The sequence below is a fragment of the Octodon degus genome, unplaced genomic scaffold (genome assembly GCF_000260255.1).
Source record: "Octodon degus isolate 3935 unplaced genomic scaffold, OctDeg1.0 scaffold00126, whole genome shotgun sequence".
NCBI lineage: Eukaryota > Metazoa > Chordata > Mammalia > Rodentia > Octodontidae > Octodon > Octodon degus.
In genome coordinates, this window is record NW_004524702.1 from 7,758,964 (window position 1) to 7,778,250 (window position 19,287).

General features: G+C 37.6%; 1 protein-coding gene across 1 annotated transcript in view; it reads left to right on the forward strand.

Moving 5' to 3' along the window:
* Positions 1-19,287, forward strand: part of Vps8 (VPS8, CORVET complex subunit) — a 241,770-nt gene that overhangs the window by 118,021 nt on the left and 104,462 nt on the right. Inside the window, 8 exon segments of the mRNA XM_023700650.1 lie at positions 1,492-1,564; positions 1,861-1,980; positions 7,622-7,693; positions 10,952-11,071; positions 12,147-12,203; positions 16,114-16,196; positions 17,728-17,812; positions 18,663-18,761. Coding sequence (XP_023556418.1) covers positions 1,492-1,564; positions 1,861-1,980; positions 7,622-7,693; positions 10,952-11,071; positions 12,147-12,203; positions 16,114-16,196; positions 17,728-17,812; positions 18,663-18,761 — 709 coding nt within the window.

Here is a 19,287-nt window from a genome sequence, read left to right on the forward strand (position 1 = left end):
GCTTTGCCAAGCTTGTTCTAAGTAGGTGCCTTAGACCACTGAGCCATCTCTCCAGCCCCGCTCTGCTTCATTTTAGCTCCTCTCCAACATCAGAGTTAACTGCAGCACCTGTTTCATACTTGCAACATTGACGCTTTAGTGAAAAAGAATGTAATAGTGTTACCTAGTGATTCTCATATGGACTTGAAACTCTTTAGAATATACTGGTATCCAGTGTCATTAACAATCATGGCTGGTTCAAAGGTGCTAAAATCTACCCCATCCCTTAAAAAAAAAAAAAAAATCAAAAAAGAAGACATTTATAGTAATTCAACCCATGAGGTTAGTCATCAATCATAAATAAGGTCTGACACCAAGGTAAAACTCTACAGTGAATTTTTCCTCAGACTGTCCTTGAAGGATTGTCCTAGTATAGATACTTGTTAAACATTAGTTAAACTAGCCAATTCCTTGTTTTTAATCTGTCCTTAAAGCCACCAGTTTTAAAAATCTCTGAGAACATCAGGCTTCTAACAGGTAGATCATAGTTGGACAGTGCCATCAGTTTGTTTAGATGCCAAGTAGGAGGCCTTTGGATAGAGTCTTCTTTCTGCCTGTGTAGTGCAGATAGGCAGAAGTGGAAGCCCTTAACTCAGGTGCTGGGTGTGTTACTTAACCACCATACCATCTCCCATTGTTTGAACATCATTTTAAAAAATTTTAGGGGTAGCAGAAGTAACTCAGCCATCTAAGCACCTACCTTATTGATAAGTGCAAGAAGGACCCAGGTTCAATCCTCGGGTGCAGTGAGCTGACCAGCAAAACCAGGTGTGGTGGTGCACGCTTGTAATCCCAGCACTGGGGAGGCTGAAACAGGATCACTACAAGTCCTCGCTGCGTAGTGAGACCCTGTACCAACTATATAAACAACAACAACAACAACAGAAAAGATTTAAAAATTTTACATTGATACATAAAAACTTACAAATGGATTACCATCTGATGGTTTTGCCAGGGAGATGGCTCAGTAGAATAAGTGTTTCCCTGGCAAGCACAAGGGCCTGAGTTCAATCCCCGCATCTGAAAAAATAAAAAGTAAAAAAGAAATAAATCATGCTGGGGAGATAGCTCAGTAGAATAAGCACTTGCCTACCAAGCACAAGGTCTTGAGTTCAATCCCCAGTACCGGGAAACAAAAAAAAAAAAAAAAGATTTCTGATGGTTTTGATGAGTATGTATCTTGTATACGCATTTATCTTTTCTTTATGGGAAAAACATTCAACAGCTTGCTTCTCATGTTTTTAATATCCAACACGTCTTTGTTACCTATAGTCACGTTACTATGCATTAGCAGTGATCTGGGTTTTAAACTTAACCTCTCTGACCAAAGCTGAGTCTGCTTCAAAATCCCACTTGGATCTCAGGCTTGAGAAACAAAGTGCTCCTCACTTTTCAAAGTTAGCCCTTTACAAGTCTCCAGATCTTCACATGGCTCTTCCTCTTTCCTTTTAGCTGTTGTCTGGCAGGCCGTGCCTATCCTCTTGGTGACATCCCTGAAGATCTTGTTCCCTTGGTTAAAAACCAGGTTGGTAGTATTATCATAGCCTTTTCACTGTGTACACTTCTCAAGATGTGGCGAAGACAAATTGCAGGTGAGGAGTGCTCCTACCTCAGGAACGATGGCCTGTATAGGAGAGTGCCTTTGTACTATCATGGATGTCAACAGTTTTAGTTAACAGGGCATTTAGGACAAGATTTTAAACCCAGTGTCAATTTAAACTCAGTTCATCTTTTATTTTATCTGAAAGGAAATCAGATCTTGCTTGAGCAAGATGATTGGTAAGATGAGAAAATAGTTAATAGTTGTTTTTCAACTTGTAGGTTTTTGAATTTCTGATTCGCCTGCATTCAGCAGAAGCATCCCCGGAGGAAGAAATCTATCCTTATGTTCGGACTCTGTTACATTTTGATACAAGAGAATTTCTAAATGTGTTGGCCTTGGTAAGATACAATATGGTTTTAAGGTGTTTTCAAAGAATCCAGGATGTTCATTTTTTTTAATATAAAGAAAAATAATATGCATGTGGGTACAGTTTTTATGCCCTAGCAGTAAAATTTTCGAATGTTTGATTTTATTGTACTGCTTGTATTTTCTCTCTAAATCTTATAGCCCTTCCTCCCCGTTCTACCTCTGTCTATGTCTCTAAAGTGTATCCATAAAAAGTTAAAGATGGGGCTGAGGAGATAGCTCAGAGGCATAAGCACCTACCTGGTAAGCATAAGGACCAGAGTTTGATCCCCAGCCCCGCATACCCTGCCAGCCCTGAAATGCCAGGTGTGCCGTCCCAGCCCCAGATCCCCAGGCATGGCAGTGCATACCTCTAATCCCAGCTCTTGGGAGGTTGAGACAGGAGAATCTCTATGAGTTCGAGACTGAACTGCATAGTAAGACTCTCTGGTTCTGTTTTATGGCAAACGATATAAATGAAGGATCTGAGGGCAATGTAGTGATGATGTGAGAATAACTAGAGTTGAAATGAAACAGGGAACCTTCCTGCTGAAAGAACACTTTATATACATGCTTGGTCAAAGATGAGTTTAAGTGAGCCAGGTTTTCTGTGAAAATGTCCCTAAGGGAATAATTACATGAAACACGATTCTCCCAATTAAATAGTATTGTAGTTATTGTTTTTAAAAAAGCTTCTGGTATAATGGAAAGTGCTTAGAGTATATAGTGAAAACATTGGGCACAAAATTTTGAAACACAGTTTTGGGGAGAAAAAAAGACAGGAAGTAGAAAATACTAGTAATGGTTAACTCAGCAGGAAGGGGCAAATTGCCCTGTGAGTCGAGAGTACTTTTATAAGTAGAATACTATAATAAATTAGTTTTCAAAAGGTAAGCTCTCATAAGAATATGATTATTGAATTGATTGTATATGAGAGTCTAAATTCAGAAGTAATAACTGAAATTGCACAGAGAGAAGGGAAGAAAAATTCAGAACTGGAAGTCAGATCTGTTTGGTTTAGGATAACTTGGTGAGTGTCACTCAGGAAAAAAGAAGCAGGCATTTTTTTTGAGGGGAGGGGATTTTCAAAGAATGCTACCCAGAACTATTTTATTTAAATTTTTTTTTAAGGGGAATGGTGGCTCTGAAACATTTAAGGACTTATGCTGGATATTTGAATTATGATATTAGGATTTATAATGCTACAAAACAATTATTTTTCATTTTGTTGGTAAATATTTGAATGGCAGTATCTACCCTATGTTGAGGGATGCTGTACTAAGTGAGGGATGCAGACTTGGCTGACAGGAGGTAACCCCTGCCCAGTGTAGGAGGTAGATCCAAACGTTACAGCACAGTGTAGCCATGCCTTAGCAGGAGTGTAGGATGCTATTGGCATACTTAGGAGGGGCACCTGAAAAGGGTTAGGAAAGGTTCCTGCATGTAATAATGTCCATTCTGAGTCCCAGAGATGGTAGAAAATAGGTGAAGAATGGGGAAAGATACTCTAAACAGAAGGTTAAAACATATAGAAAGGACTGGAAATTTGACTGGACAATGAATATGCAAACAGTTTTTTAAATTTAGTAGGTCTACATTTTTAAATGTGTGAGAAAACTCAGAAACAAATCCAGAGTAACAGGAATACAATAATGATCTTGAATTTGCAGTAAGAAATTTGAACTTCATAGTAAATTGAACTTCATAGGTAGCTGTTAAAAGTCTTTAAAGATGAAGAATATTGTAACTTGTATTTTATTTATTTGATGTATTTGGTACAGGGTCTCATTATGCAGGTTGGACTCATCGTGATGATCCTCCTGTCTCAGCCTTCCTAGTGCTGGGATTACAGGCATGTGCCACCACACCTGGTTTTGGGGTTGGCATGTCAATGTGGTGCCAGGGATCCAATCCAGGGCCCTACACTTGCCAGGCAGGTGCTTAGACTGTTGAGCTATCTTCCTGGCCCTGTGATTTATATTTGAAAAAGATTCCCTGTGACTCTCACATTGGATAGCTACAACCAACTACCATAGATGGGATGACTTATAAACAACAGAAATTAACTCTCTGGAGGTGGGGAGTCCAACATCGTGCACTGGCAGATTGCCTGTTGAGGGCCACTTCCAGCTCCTGGATTATGCCTCTTCACTGTGCCCTCATGTGGTGGGAACAACATGACCAGAGATCTCAAGGTCTCCAGTTCCACTCATGATCTGCTCTCCTGCTTTAACCACTTCTCAAAGGCTTTATCTCTTAATGCTCCCACATTGATTATTAGGTTTTCAACAGGAATTTCATGGCAGGAGGCAAAAACATTTCAATCATAGCATATGGAAAAATGTATTGAGATGTGTTAAGATTGGAGGCAAGGAGATCTGCTAGCAAATGTATGTAGTAATCTAAATAGAGGATAATGATGGCTTGAATTAGGTCGGTGACAGTGGGAAGACCAGGATATTGAAGGATTTACTTTAAATATAATCCAGCAAGTCCATATTTAGGTGTATATGCAAATAAATATGTCGATACTAGAAATTCAGTTTCTTGAATAAATAAGATATTTTGAGGGGAGTATTTTATCTTCTCTCTGTTTCTCTGTCTCTCTTCCTCTCTCTACTTTATCTTGTTTAATATTATCTTGTTTAACCTGCTTTTCTGTCTTTACCATGCACTGAGGCTTCCCCAGTAAGACCTCTAAGGAAAATTTGCCCTTTAAGTTTCCTCTTTTTATTACAGAATCCCCATCTTACCTTTACTTCTTTTTTTAATTTTAATTTTATTTTTCAGAGAAGGGTCTACAGGATGTTCATGGTCTCACTACTAGATTGGACTTGTAGTGATCTGTCTGTTTACAGACTCACAAGAGCTGGGATTATAGGTGCACGCCACCACGCTCAGCCTCAGTTGCCATCTCAGCACCCCCTGGGGGCAGGTCTGGCATGGCAGGCCTGGGGATCGAACCCCTGGCCCCTGCACCTGCTTGCAGGCGCTTTAATTCACTGAGCTATTTGGCTAGCCCTCTGACCTTTATTTCTGATCCATACTTTCCAAGTCCTTTCCTTGGATCTTCTTGATAGCCAGTGCGTGATCCACTAGTTCTCAGGCCTGAACTCAGTATTTCCTGACTCAGATGAACCCTGCCTCCTGCTGGAGTGAAGTCTGTTTGTTGTTACAGGTATTCTGCTACCACTAGAACCTTGTCGTAATCTACTTCTTTCTACACAATCCTATCCTGATTTCTCTTTAGTGTTGTGTGCTTGGAACCAGTCCTGATGTGCAATACTTATTTTTCCATTTGTATGTTGAAGTTTGTGGTATTCTTCTAGTTTTTCCATTATCTTGAATTGTGATTAACTAGCCTTTTTTTTTTTTTTTTTAAACAAAAGGCTCTTTTAGGGGTGCATGTTAAGAGATTAGGATAGGATCTATAAATAATAACCTGTGGGTCAAACCCAGCTCCTAAAATTTAACCCCTGGCCTGTGTGACCTAAGAATGTTTTTGATATACTTAAGGGTTTTGAGAAAAGATGAGCGTGGTGATGAATGCCTGTAATCCTAGTGCTGGGGAAGCTGAAGCAGGATTACTGTGAATTCAAGGCCAGCCTGGGGTACAAAATAACTTTAAAGCCAGCCTGAAACAAATAGTGAAACCTTGTCTCTAAAAACAAACAACAAAGGTTTGTGACAGTGATGAAAAATAATATGTGATAGAGACAACATATAGCCCTCAGGGCCTGAAATGTTTACTACGAATGTTTGCTGCCCCCCTAGAGTAGGACTTAACTTACTAGCATTACCTATTCAGAAACCCTATAATTTTGAAGGAACTACAAAAAGAAGTTTGTGTGCTCAGATGACTGTGAACTTAGGTTTTGAGATCACATTTATATTCCACAAACTGTAATTCTCCATTAGGATATCATCACATAATGTTGTAACAAACATTGAATATTTAGAACTGTCTTTGTGGAGTGATAATGTTCTAAGAATGGTGTGCCATTTGGTGGCAGTTTTAACTACCACTAAAATATGTCATTATATGTATCATAACATTCACACTATAGTATGTCACCACTTAATTATATTTATAGAAACAAACTTTCAGTGTCTTCTTTAAAGCAATGACTACATGCTGCCAAAAGGAAAATGGCTAAGAAAATTCTGACTTACTGTCATTTTTAATACATTTGTTAATTCTCTGTGGAGTTGGATTTTATTTGAATAATGCTTATATTATCAGATAAGTCCCCACAGTATCTGCAGAGTGACATTTTGCCTGGTATGGGGGTGGGGAGCAGTGTGTTCTCATAAATCAGAAGATAGAACTCAGAAATTTTCTTGTCTATCTTCCTGTCTTCAAGTAGGGTCATATTTAACCTACAGCAACAGAAATATCTTCTAGTTGAGCCTTCCAGTTCCTACCATCTCCTTGGCAACTTGTTTCAGTTTTTCTCAACTAGCTGGCAGCAAATCAGACTAGATGGAGAAAAAAAGTTTAAAATATTTTCTTTTTCTTTGTAAATGACTAAACAATTCAATCTTTTGTTAAACACCTGTTGGATGCCAGACAGGAGTAAGGAGAGACATGCGTGCTATTAAGAGTAAGGGTATTTTGGAGAAGTCAGGGAAATTCATGGCCCACTAAAGAACAAGTATTCTAGTCTGAAAAGAACTCTGTTTAGAAAGTTCCTGGTTGTGAACATTTTTTTATTGAGAGAATATATATTCTTTTCTCATGATCAAAAAATAGCGGTATTACTCCTTCGGATTAAACATTTCTCAGAAGGAAATGTGCTAAGTGAAAACCATAGGAAAGATTTTTAAATCTTTCTTCATTCTTACAGCTCAGAAAACGTGGTTATTTCAACTTGTTGCTAACAGATTCCATTTGAGTTCCTTCATCCGTGCATCCTGTGGGAACTAGGTGTTTATGTGACGTGCCATTATCATATATTACCAGAGTGCAGCAGTGCCATTCACTTTGATGCATGTTCAGAGTTGAGTAGGAACTGTACTTGGCAGTGTTTTGAGAATAAGATATTTAATCCTTATGAATGGGCTTAAGAATTTTAACATTTACAATTTTGTCTTAATTTTTAAATGCCTGTCACTGAACATCAATTATTCATAATTGTCATGAGAATTATGTATATTATTTTTCATGACAGTTAATAAACTCATTTCTTTTATTGCTAGGTAACAGACTGAATGAAGGCTGAGAATGCGGCATTTTTTATCCTTCCATCTCAGAAGGAGATAGAAGGGAGCTTTGCTCCCAAGTTGCCTCTTGCCACTAGCATTCTTCCTCTTTTTTTTGCTTGTAGAATTTTCTTACTACTGTACTTCCTTTCTCAAGTGCTTTTTGGTTGTTTAATAACCACTCTTTATATACTTCATACTGGTTTTCAGTTAAGATCTTAGAATACCATGAAATATTAAATGCTGTAGTTTCTACCCTACTCCCTTAAAAGTAACTTATTAAAAATATATAAAGAAAAACTTGATGAGAATGGTTATCTTACTTGGGAATTTAGCGGGGTTCTAGCCACAAGAATTTAATAATAATAATTCAAAATTTGAAAAAAATTCAAAAATTGAAAATAATTACTTTTTAAAATTTCTCCTTTTTAGACCTTTGAAGATTTTAAAAATGATAAACAAGCTGTGGAATATCAACAGCGTATTGTGGATATTTTGTTGAAAGTAAGCAAAGATTATTTGTATTTATACTGATATTTATATTACAATAACAATTTATTTCATAGCAGGTTCTAAAATAATATTTAACAAGGCAGTTTGCTACAGTTGTATCTGATGAGATTGGACACATTCAGGGTGGTGTGGCCATCGATTGTCGTAATCAGATCTTAAAGTTTTATTATAGTGTCTTGTTTCTTAAGAGCAAAATGCTAATCATTCATTGATGAAAGAATTTAATATATCTCAGCTTGAGACTGGATGCTGGGGTTCTGGGTGCTACTTAAGAAATGCATAGTGTGATGATTTCTGTATAAGTGTAACAACAGACTAACTGTAGATTGCTTTGAGAAAGTAAGTAATGGGAAAAATCATCATCTGTCTCTTTCCCTCATTACTCCGTTGCTATGCTAGTGCCATATTTTACTGTGGCACTGAGTTGATGAGTGACACTAAGAATAATCTGAAGTATACAGAGATGATCATTATTATCTGAATCTAACTAGTTGCAGTGGCGCTATTTTGAGATTTATGCTGTTGCTGATGAATGGGTGTAGAGACAGGTTCTTGTCCTTTCCATCTGCATGACTTTGAGCAGGCTACTTCTCTTTTAGTTGAAAGTTTAGAGTTTTCATTTTGTTTTTCTGGTTTTGAAATGGATGTTTTTGCCTTTTCATGACTTCTGGGTTATTTTAGATAAGAAACCAGAATTAAAGTGATCTCTACTTGTATATAGCATAATTATGTATATTTTATTATAATAGTTCTCTATAATTTCCAAAGCACATTACAGTACGTTGGCCTTTTTGCATTGGCGGTGATGATCATGAGAATGAGATTGCTAAATTCTCAGATAATGCCTGTTTGATCTGCGTGGTTAATGTGGAGAGTTTTTTACTTACATTACCTACATACATTCTTACATGGCCTCCCTATGCTTTGTCTTATCTTCTGTCTAATATTGTTCTATAGCCTCCTACTAGATAAGTTAGAATTAAGTTCTCACATTGAGAGGAAACTCAATGTGACAGTAAGTTGTGATGGGAATTTATTTTTCTCATATGAACCCAGAGGTAGACAAGAATAGCTTTATAAACTTACCTGGGAAGGATCTCCTTCTGTCTTCTGTCTTTTGAGCCAAGATGGCTGCTCAGGCTCCAGCCATCACCTTTGCATTCTGAGTCTGAATGCAGAAAGAGTTGCAGAAGGAAATGTTTTCTCTCTTTGAGGAAACTTCATAGAAACTATATACTATAATTCTGCTTAATCATATTGTTTGAAACTTTGATAGGTAGCCTTTTGCTGCTGAAAGAAGTTGAGAAATATAGTCTTTACTCAGCATAATGATATACTAGCTAAAAATTAGGAGTTTTGTACCTGAGTTAAGAAGGAAGAATAGATGTTAGAGCATATATTACTCCGTTTTTTCTTACCATAAGAAAATAACTGACGCTGAACACTTTAACAAAAGGTCAGTTTAGCTCATAGTTTTAGACGCAAAAAGCTGAAGACTGGGCCACCCTATGTGTTTGACCTTTAGTGAGGGCCTTGTCAGCTGCATCGTGGTAGCAGTGGCATCGTCATGGAAGTGTGAAGATGAGAGAGATCACAGGGCAAAAGGAAGCCAGAGAGATACAAGGATCGGGCTCACTCTTTACTGCCTTAAGGGAACTGACTCCTCAAGAGGAGGATTCATGTTTCGTGAGGGTCAGTAACCTGATTCTCCTCCCACTCAAATCCACCTCTAGGGGCCGGGGAGATGGCTCAGTAGAATAAGCGCTTGTTCAGCAAGCTCAAGGACCTGAGTTCAATCCCCGGTTCCGCAAAAAAAAAAAAAAAAAACAAAAAAAAAAACCTCTGAATGGAGGATCAAAGCAGGGAACTTGGCTATTTTAATAACTGTCCCAGCTGGGAGTAGAGTTGGCTCCATGAATCCAGAGTCCCAAACAATAAAGATCTTCCCTCCCAAACTTCTGTATTCTCTGTTGCTAGCATCAGTATGCTGCTTGCCAATTGTGCTCAAAATCTGTCATCTTTTTGTTGCTCCTTTCATGACATATTTCTGTATGTAGGAATACTTGTCTCTTACTGCTGTCCTTTGCACCTGTTCTTCCTTTTTCAGCACCCCTGCTCAGGCTCAGAAACCCTTTCTCTCTCCCTGGAACCTTCCAGGCAATTGAGCGTTGGTCTGTCTGCTTTCTCTCCCTTCTGCTATTTATCCTGTACAGTACCAACACTGGGAATTTTCCTACACACAGCACTGATCATGATAAACTCTCCTGGTTGAAGCTAACTTTAGTAACTTCTCAGTTTTTTGCAGAATAAATTCAGAGTCCTTCAGATGACATTTGAGTCCTAATCTTTTCTTTTGATCTTCCTAATGCTTCCTTCCTCATTATGCATGCTGCCACATCCCAGAGGGACTTAGAAGTCTCCCAGTAAACTTGTGTCTTCTGTGTCCATCCTTTTTTCACACTCTTCTCTGATTGCATCTCCCCTGTCAAAGGTTCTTTTTTTTCAAATTCCCTTTTGGACCATTAAATGAACATTTTTTTTCTACATTGTGCTTTTCCAGTTATTTGTATCCGTAGAAGAGTGCAGGCATGTCAGACCTGGTATTTCAGATGCCTTTACTTGTCTCACTGTCCAATTCATAATTCCCTTAAAAATTCCTGTACCATAGCACCTTACATAGTGGGAATGCAGAAGTAAGAGCTGAGTTAGAATAGAGGGTTAACTGTGAGTGGATACCTGTGTGTACTTTTAAGTTGCATAAAGCCTTTGCACAGAGCTGCCTGCTGCAGGGACTTCCAGGCAGCAAGGCTGAGCTTTTTGCTTTGTTAGGTGTGCTGTGGCTGACTGCTTTTCTGGGTGCATTCGCTCACTCATTTTCTCTTAAACTCCGCAGTAGCTCCCTTCTTCCCTTACTAATAGACAGATTTTAGTAGGGTTATTTAAAATTAATTATAGTAGGATTCTCTAAGAATTCCGAAGGGAAACATAATCAACATTTCTTTGAAATCTTTTTTGCCCTCTCTGACAATGAAATTCTCATCCACATTGTGTTAGAATTATGCCAGAAATCACCAAATTGTTTTCCTTTCAGAGTATGAAAGAAGTACTTATTCTCTAAATGATATTAAACTCCATGTTTGCAAATCAATAAAAGATTTTTTTCATGAATTTTTAATGGCCTCTCTTATAGTGTATTTTTTGTGTCAAACCAGATGACATAATGCATAAATGGTCTCTTTTGCTCACCAGGTTATGGTGGAGAATTCAGATTTTACTCCCTCACAAGTAGGGTGTCTCTTTACTTTCCTTGCTCGGCAGCTCGCAAAGCCTGACAATACGTTGTTTGTGAACAGAACACTCTTTGATCAGGTAAGTGTCTTCAGTGAGAATTAGAATTGGTTTTCCTCTGTTTACTGCTGATTAAAAAAAGTCCATTGGATTACATTATCTTGTTTTTTAATATGACGGACTATTGAGTAAATGTCCTATCTAGGAGAGGGCTGTTAAGGTTTTTAATCCAAATTAAGAGAGAGGTTTTGTGTGTGTGTGTGTGTGTGTGTGTGTGTGTGTGTGTGTGTGTGTACATGCACGTGCTTGGGTATGTGCATGCACACGTGCTGTGTATTTTATGATGTGTCCTGGGTAGCATGAGTTTGCTTAACTACCTGCTATTATGGAGTAGCAGCTAGTAGAGTGTCTTATAGACATTCTATTATCTCTGTTACTATGTTGCTCTGAACTGCCTAGAATTCTTTGCTCAGGAATGTTCTAATTTAGGAATCACCATATCTCACTGATAGGATTATATGATGATCATCTGGAGAAAAGATTACTTTTAGAAAATTGGAGTTTACTTCCAAATGAGCTTGACTCTACAGCTATCTTTTAAAGCCAACTTAAATATCCCCTGTGTATTGATAAGTGGCAAGGAAATGCATTCTGTTTGGACGAAGTAGGTAAGGCCTAGCATTTGCTGAGTGCTTCATGGTGCCAAGCATTGCTCCAAAGCTCATCCACACTATTTCTAACACCTCTGAAATTAGTATCATTATCCTTATTTTAAAAATGAATCCTAAGGAGGTTAAGTAACTCATCCAGTATCACAAGTAGGGAGTGTTATTGTTAGCAGTAATATTATGTGTTAATTTGGCTAAGATTCTGACTACAGTCTTTGCTCTGTCAATCATATGAAAGAACTTAAGGAATAAAATGGCACCGTCCTCTAGTTATGTTTCTAAACCATAAAGAAACATGTATATAAGGCATGTATTAAGTTGTAAAGAGTGCTTGAGCCTAATAGTTCATGTACTAGACCAGTTCAGTGGAGATGGTAGCACCCACCTAGAGTATTTCTTATGGCTAAATGTGAATGAACTGGTGGCATTAAAAGGATAGCTACTGCATGTAAGCTGAGTAGTATAAAGGTTATTATTTCTTTGGGCAGGTGCTTGAATTCCTGTGTAGCCCTGATGATGACTCCCGACACTCAGAAAGACAGCAGGTATGAGGAACTAGAACTATGTTTTGCTAAAGGTTGGGAAAGAGGTTAGAGTAAATCAGAAAGAACTTCTCTTAGCAAGCTAGACCTCACTAAGTGAAAGGGGGAAATGACATGCTAAACCCTGAGGAACTGGCCTCAAACTCACTGTGATGCTCCTAAAGTTTGGAATTACAACCATGAGCTACTGCATTTGGCTCAGTCTTAGTATATTGCTATATTTTTGTGTATCACCTTTGAGATTATCTAGTTTTTGTTCTCCTTCCTCATTGTACAATACAAAAGACTGGGGAAGTTAGTTGTTTAAGGTCCCATATATGATCAGAACTCATGCCAGAAATCACCAAGTTGTTTTCCTTTCAGAGTATGAAAGAAGTACTTATTCTCTAAATGATATTAAACTCCATGTTTGCAAATCAATAAAATAATTTTTCATGAATTTTTAATGACTTCTATCTCAGCACCAGTTGTTAAATATTAAAATTTATATAGTAGGTTTTTTGTAATTTTATTATTTTTAATTATTATTGTATTTTTAAATGTATTTGGTTGTTGTAGGGTCTCACTATGCAGCTTAGACTTGTGGTGATCCTCGTGCTTTCAGCCTCCCCAGTGCTGGGATTACAGGTGTGCGCCACTAGGCCCAGACTCTTGCTGGCTCAGCCTGCCCTAGGGGTGGGGCTGGCACAGCATCTGGTGCCAGGGAATGAACCGTGGTCCCTGTGCTTGCCTAAGCTTACTTAGGCAGGTGCTTTAGTCCACTGAGCTCTCTCGCTAGCTCAATATTTTTGTAATTTTAAAGAGAAAAAGGATAAACAGTGAAATTGAATTTCAAAACAGTTTAGTAGGGCAGTTATAATAGTTGATGCAGCATGTATTGTTGTTGGTTTTTTGTTTGTTGTTTTTTTATACTAAGAAGTGAACTCAGGATCTTGCGCTTGCAAGGTAAGTACTGTGCCAGTGAGCTATATTCCTTGCCCGTTTTTTTTCGTTTTCCAGTGGTGTGCTGGTAAATGTTTAGCAGCTAGTTCTTCAAGTATAGGTTTTTTTTTTTTTTGTGGAACCAGGGATTGAACTCAGGCCCTTGCGCTTGCCAGGGAAGCACTTATTCTACTGAGCTAGCTCCCCGGCCCCTAAGTATAGTTCTGATATGGATATTAGTTGATATTTTGTCTGTGTGAATAAGATGAAAGTGCATAGAAAATATATCAAAATTTTACTCATTAGTCAGTGAAATAATTTCTTTTCAGAGTCAGTAATTTCAAATACTAGGAAAATAATTCCTCAATTTTTTGAGCTCTTCAGTATAATGCCTATAAGTACACACACTGTCAAGTTTAATTGCATTACTATTTTACCCTATCACTTTCTTAACCAGGGATTGGTAAACTTTCTCTATGAAATGCCAAGGGTCTGTGTCATTCCTTTTTTTTTAATAGTCCTTTAAAAATGCAACATTTTGTTGATGTGTTTGCCAATTTCTGTGTTGTAAGTAACTGTCCGCTATTGTTGGCTTGACTTACCAATCTGTGGTAACTTGAGAAGATGAACAGTAATATGCTTGTATTTCTTCCATTCAGATGGTTACATTATTATTATAAATAATAAACTCTAATTAGAGAAAAATGGCAAGATATTGTTCTGTTTACCATAATTTAGAACTCACATTTAACTAGCATTTTGTAGTTTTACAGTCCTTTTTAACCCATTCAGTGGAGAATGTCAGATCTTCTCCCACACTGTATGTTAAATCAGTCCTAATCCTAATATGTACTCAACATCAAAGACAAACATGTAATAAACATGGAAATAAAGTTTAACTCTATTAGTGAAATGTTAAAAATAAATAAATAAATAAATAATAAACTCAACAGCATAGATGGTAGTACAGTGTAATAGAACAAGAAGTGGTGAATTTTGAGTATTAATTATCTTTGTTTTTGATTTAATTTATTGTTAATGTAATTCAGTTTTTAAAATCACTGTTTAAAAACTGGCTTGCATGGCTGGGGAGATAGCTCAGTGGAGTAAGTGCTTCCCTGGCAAGCGCAAGGGCCTGAGTTCAATCCCTGGTTCCACCAAAAAAATAAAAAATTAAGTAAAAATAAAAACTGGCTTGCGAACTTCCTGGAAATCTAATAATTGGCTCTAGTGGGTTAAACTGGCTCTAGTAATGGCATTTCTATTATTTTTTTCTAAGTTGACAAAGTAGATTTGGTTCACTTCATATTTTTTTTATATAAAGTACATTATAGTGCTCCAAACATTAACTTTAGATTCTGAAGTATAATATTTAAATAGGTTTTATTTAACTGGAAAATAATAAAATTTACTATATTAGAAAAAATATTGTTAAATGATTTCTTAGACTTCTGAGAAGGATCCTGATACTTTAGATCTTGGATTTAAATATAGGCAAGAGTTTTCTCATGCTGCTCTGAGTGTGTAATGCTTCTTCCATATCTTTTGGGGGTTATTTAAAAATTGATGCATATAGCACATCCTGTCACATTTTTTTAATGCAACTACTTAGTGTGATAAAAACTAATTATATGGGCTGGCCAGATAGCTCAGGAGACTAAAGCGCCTGTTTAGGCAGAGCACAGAGGCCAGGGTTCAACCCCCTTGTGCTGTGCCAGCCTCGCCCCCAGGGTACACTGAGACAGCAATTGAGACTGGGCATGGTGACACATGCCTGTAATCCCAGCGCTTGGGAGGCTGAAAACAGGAGGATCACTACGAGTCTGATCTACATAGTGAGACCCTGTAGACCCTGTACCAAATACATTAAAAAACAGCAAACAACTACTTATATGAATCCCAGTATTTTTGTTTTTATTGTTATAAGATACAACATCAAATGCACCATTTTAGGTGTACAGTTCAGCAACATTAGTCACAATTCACATTGTTGTTCAATAATCATCATTGCCGTCCTTCTCCAAGAACTTTTTCTTCTTCTCATCCTGAGCCACTATGTGTTTTAAACAGTAACTCCCTATTCCCATAGCCCCTAGCCTGAGTAAGCCACCATTCCACCTCCTGTCTCTCAGTATTTTCTTTTTCTGTGTAACTCCTGAAAGTGCAGTCATGGTGTTTGTCTTTTTGTGTTTGACTTACTTCAGTTATTGTAATGTCATTAAGGTTCATCCATGTTTAGCATGTATCAGAATTTTCATTTTTAAAGGCTGATTAATGCTCCCTTAATGCACATACTGTATTTTGTTTATCCATTCATTTGATGATAGACATTTGGATTGTTTCTGCCTTTTAGATAGTGTAAGTAGTGCTACTATGAGAATATGCAAAGTTTAATTTTTTAAAAATTAGTATGTAAACATAGATGCTACCTATGGATAGTGGATTTTAAAGAACTATAGGACATTAAAGTGTGAAACAAAAACTTATTTATTAAAAAGATATGTGTAGACATTTTTTTTAATATTTATTTATTTGTGTGTGTGTGTGTGTGTGTGTGTGTGTGGCCAGCTCAGTCCACCAGGGGGCGGGGCTGGCTGGCATGTGGTGCTGGGGGATCGAACCGTGGTCCCTGTGCTTTCCCAAGCTTGTTCCAAGTAGGTGCCTTAGACCACTGAGCCATCTCACCAGCCCCATGTGTAGACATTTTTTAGCATAGTTTTGGTGAGTCTGTTCAGTATTCTAAGAGCTTCATCTGCAAATACTGGGGCATTCCTCCTGTGTTTGAAAAGCAGAGCCATCTCTCTTTTGTGACTGACATGCAGTATAGTCCCTACTGTAACAGCAGTCTGACCCCTCCCATTTGTGAATGCAAGTCAAAATGTCAACAGTTAAAAAAAAAAAGTAATAGTGCACATGACTGAATGGACCTTTATAGAGCTGATAGATAAAAATAAGTTGCAACATGTTTTTACTCATTTATTTTAATGTTCAGGTCCTTTTAGAATTGCTGCATGCTGGGGGCATAGTTCAATTTGAAGAAAGCCGGCTCATTCGTATGGCAGAAAAAGCTGAGTTGTAAGTTATTTTGAAATCATGTATTAGTTTTGTATAAAACTATTAAATTATGTTTCTTTGACATGAAGCCCAGTAGACTGATGCATTGCTGGGTTTTTTGAAATTGTAACATTTGTTTTAATATGAAACTATTAGGCTGGAAGTATAGCTCAGCAGGCCAGGGCCTGCCTGGCAAGTACAAGGTTGTGAGTTTGGTTTCCAATATCAAAAAGAAAGAAAGAAAAAAAAGAAGGGAAGAAAGTAAGTCAGTGTCATGATGTTTTATTGTTTTAGATTTTTAAAATGTAATATTTCCATGGTATTTTGTAGGTTTTTAAGTTGCAAAATTGGACATACAAATAAGATTCATTATATTAACACTGCTGTTTTGTTGAACATCTTGTCCTACTTAATTCTGAGCAGAAAATCTTCGTATATGCAGATAATGAATTGGTACCTTATTTGTTGGGTTTTTAAAAATGTAATGCAGCATTTCTTTTTTTCTTTTTTTATGTATTTGGTACAGGGTCTCACTATATAGCTTGGACTCATAGTGATCCTCCTGTTTTCAGCCTCCCCAGTGCTGGGATCATAGGCATGCATCATGCCTGGTCTCAATGGCCTGCTCAGTATGCGTGGGGTAGGGCTGATGCAGCATGTGGTGCTGGGGATCGAACCCTGGTTCATGCTCTTGCCTAATCATGCATCATTTCTTTTTAAAACATTTTTGTTTTATTTATTTATTTTTGTACTTTTAAGGGAAGGGTCTACAGGGTGTTCAGGGTCTCACTACTAGATTGTACTCATAGTGATCTGCCTGTCTACAGCCTCCCAAGAGCTGGGATTACAGGCACGCTCCAGCATGCCCAGTCTCAATTGCTGTCTCAGTGTGCCCTGGGGGTGGGGCCAGTATAGCAGGCCTGGGGATTAAACCCCCTGCTCCTGCACCTGCTTGTAGGCACTTTAATCTGCTGAGCTATTTGGTTGGCTCTTTCATCATTTCTTTAACTCTTTTTTTTTTTTTTTTTTGTACCCAGCATTGCTTATAAACAGAGTATTCAGCAGTATCATAAACCTACAGTAAGGGGAATGACTGATACTGATCTTCAAGTACTTACTATAAGCGAGTGTCTCTTATCTGAGAACACTGGGAACAGAAGTGTTTCAGATTTTGGAGATATTTTAGAATTTGAAATATTGACACATACCTTACTGGTTAAACATTCCTAATCTAAAATTCTAGGGCCAGGGAGATGGCTCAGTGGAATAAGCGCTTCCCCGGTAAGCGCAAGGGCCTGAGGTCAATCCCCGGTTCCATAATTAATAAATAAATAAATAAATAAATATAAAATAAAATTCTAAAATGTGAAATATTCTGATATCCAGAAAGCCTTTGAGCATCAAGATTAGACACAATTAACCTGCACAACATTAACTCTAGAAATCACATTATTCATATTTTTTAAATATTAGCATTTGTGACTAAGCAAACTTAAGCCAGTAAGATAACAACTGAATGCCTGTTTGACACAGTTTTCCTTTTACATTCTAGCTACCAAATTTGTGAATTTATGTATGAACGAGAACACCAATATGACAAAATTATTGATTGTTATTTGCGTGACCCACTAAGAGAGGCAAGTGAATAACTGCTTTATACCCTTTTTTTCTTAGTTTCCTTCCCTTATCAGTAGAAATAGCTATTCAGTAGAAATTCTTAGTCATGTGTTTGCTGATCCAAAGTTTTCTTTCCTTATTCACCAGGTTTTTATTTAGTTGCTGTAATAAAGCCAGTTCTATGTTGATAATTAAAAACAAATGTAAATCTTAATTCTCACAATTTCTGAATTTAAGTTTACTGATAGGCACTGCAAAACCAAAAATATAATTATAGATTGTGGTAAGTGCTTGGGTGAGTGCTATGTAAGTGTAAGAAACTGGGTGCAATGTTAGAGGGTAATGTGGGACTAACTTCTACAGAGGAGCTAGAAAATGAATCTCAGAGAAAGTGACATAAAAACAGAATTTGAGAAGTTTGAGAAGTGAGTGAGTGACTCGAGCCAAAGGAAGAGTGTTTCCAGATCGGGAACAGAATATGCAAACATAGGGGTGGGGAAGGTCAGTATGTTCAAGGAACTGAATAGAGATTGTATAGAGAAAATAAAAATCAGTGTAGATGAGCATGCTAGGCAAGGGAAAGGGTAAATGAGGTGAAATTGAGAGTGGACAAAACCACCAAAAGCAAAAGTATAATATTACTCTACTGGGTCTTTGGAAGTTAATAAATTAAAATTAATTGTAACAGACTTGTAGCCACTAAGATTCTACCCTTGGCTTTAAGTAATTAACCTTTCTCTTCAGTTAACTGTCTAAATGATTTTCCATCTCCAAAGATAGTACTTACCGAGACTAGTACAGGTAGAAGGTAGTGATTGAACATTGTTCCAGTGAGGGGATGAGTAAGTTAAACTGGCTTGTACTTTTCAGGAAGAAGTCTTTAATTACATTCACAATATCTTATCCATTCCTGGCCACAGTGCCGAGGAGAAGCAGTCTGTGTGGCACAAAGCGATGGATCATATTGAGGTACTAATTCAATACAACTTCTTAAACTTCTCTGTTTAAAAAGATTCTACTGAATTAACTTTCTCCTAATTGAGCAGTGTTAAGTACCATATTATTAATGTTGATTCGCGTGAGGATTAAAGCTCTTTTCATACTTAAATTGTGCACAGGGACAGTATCTTAGGTGACCATCCAGTGGGAAAGCTGGTTAGTCAGTGGGAGGCATGTGGTCTGCAGTGACTGTCATCCTCTCATCTGTAGGACTGAGAACATGACGTCGATTCTGCATGCAGAGCAAAGAAGTTCCCCTTTGTGTGACACTCATGACAGAAGCGCTTTTTTATAGTAGGACTGAGAGGAGAGCATGCCATGTGTAGTTTAGGGTTATCATCTTCCAAACCAGATGAATGGGTATTGGTGACAGAACACAAGATCTTCCTCCAGGGCCAGGGACATAGCTCAGTAGAATACGCACTTGCCTGGAAAGTGCAGGGTCCTGAGTTCAATCCCCGGTACTGGGGGAAAAAAAAAAAATCTTCCTCCAGTT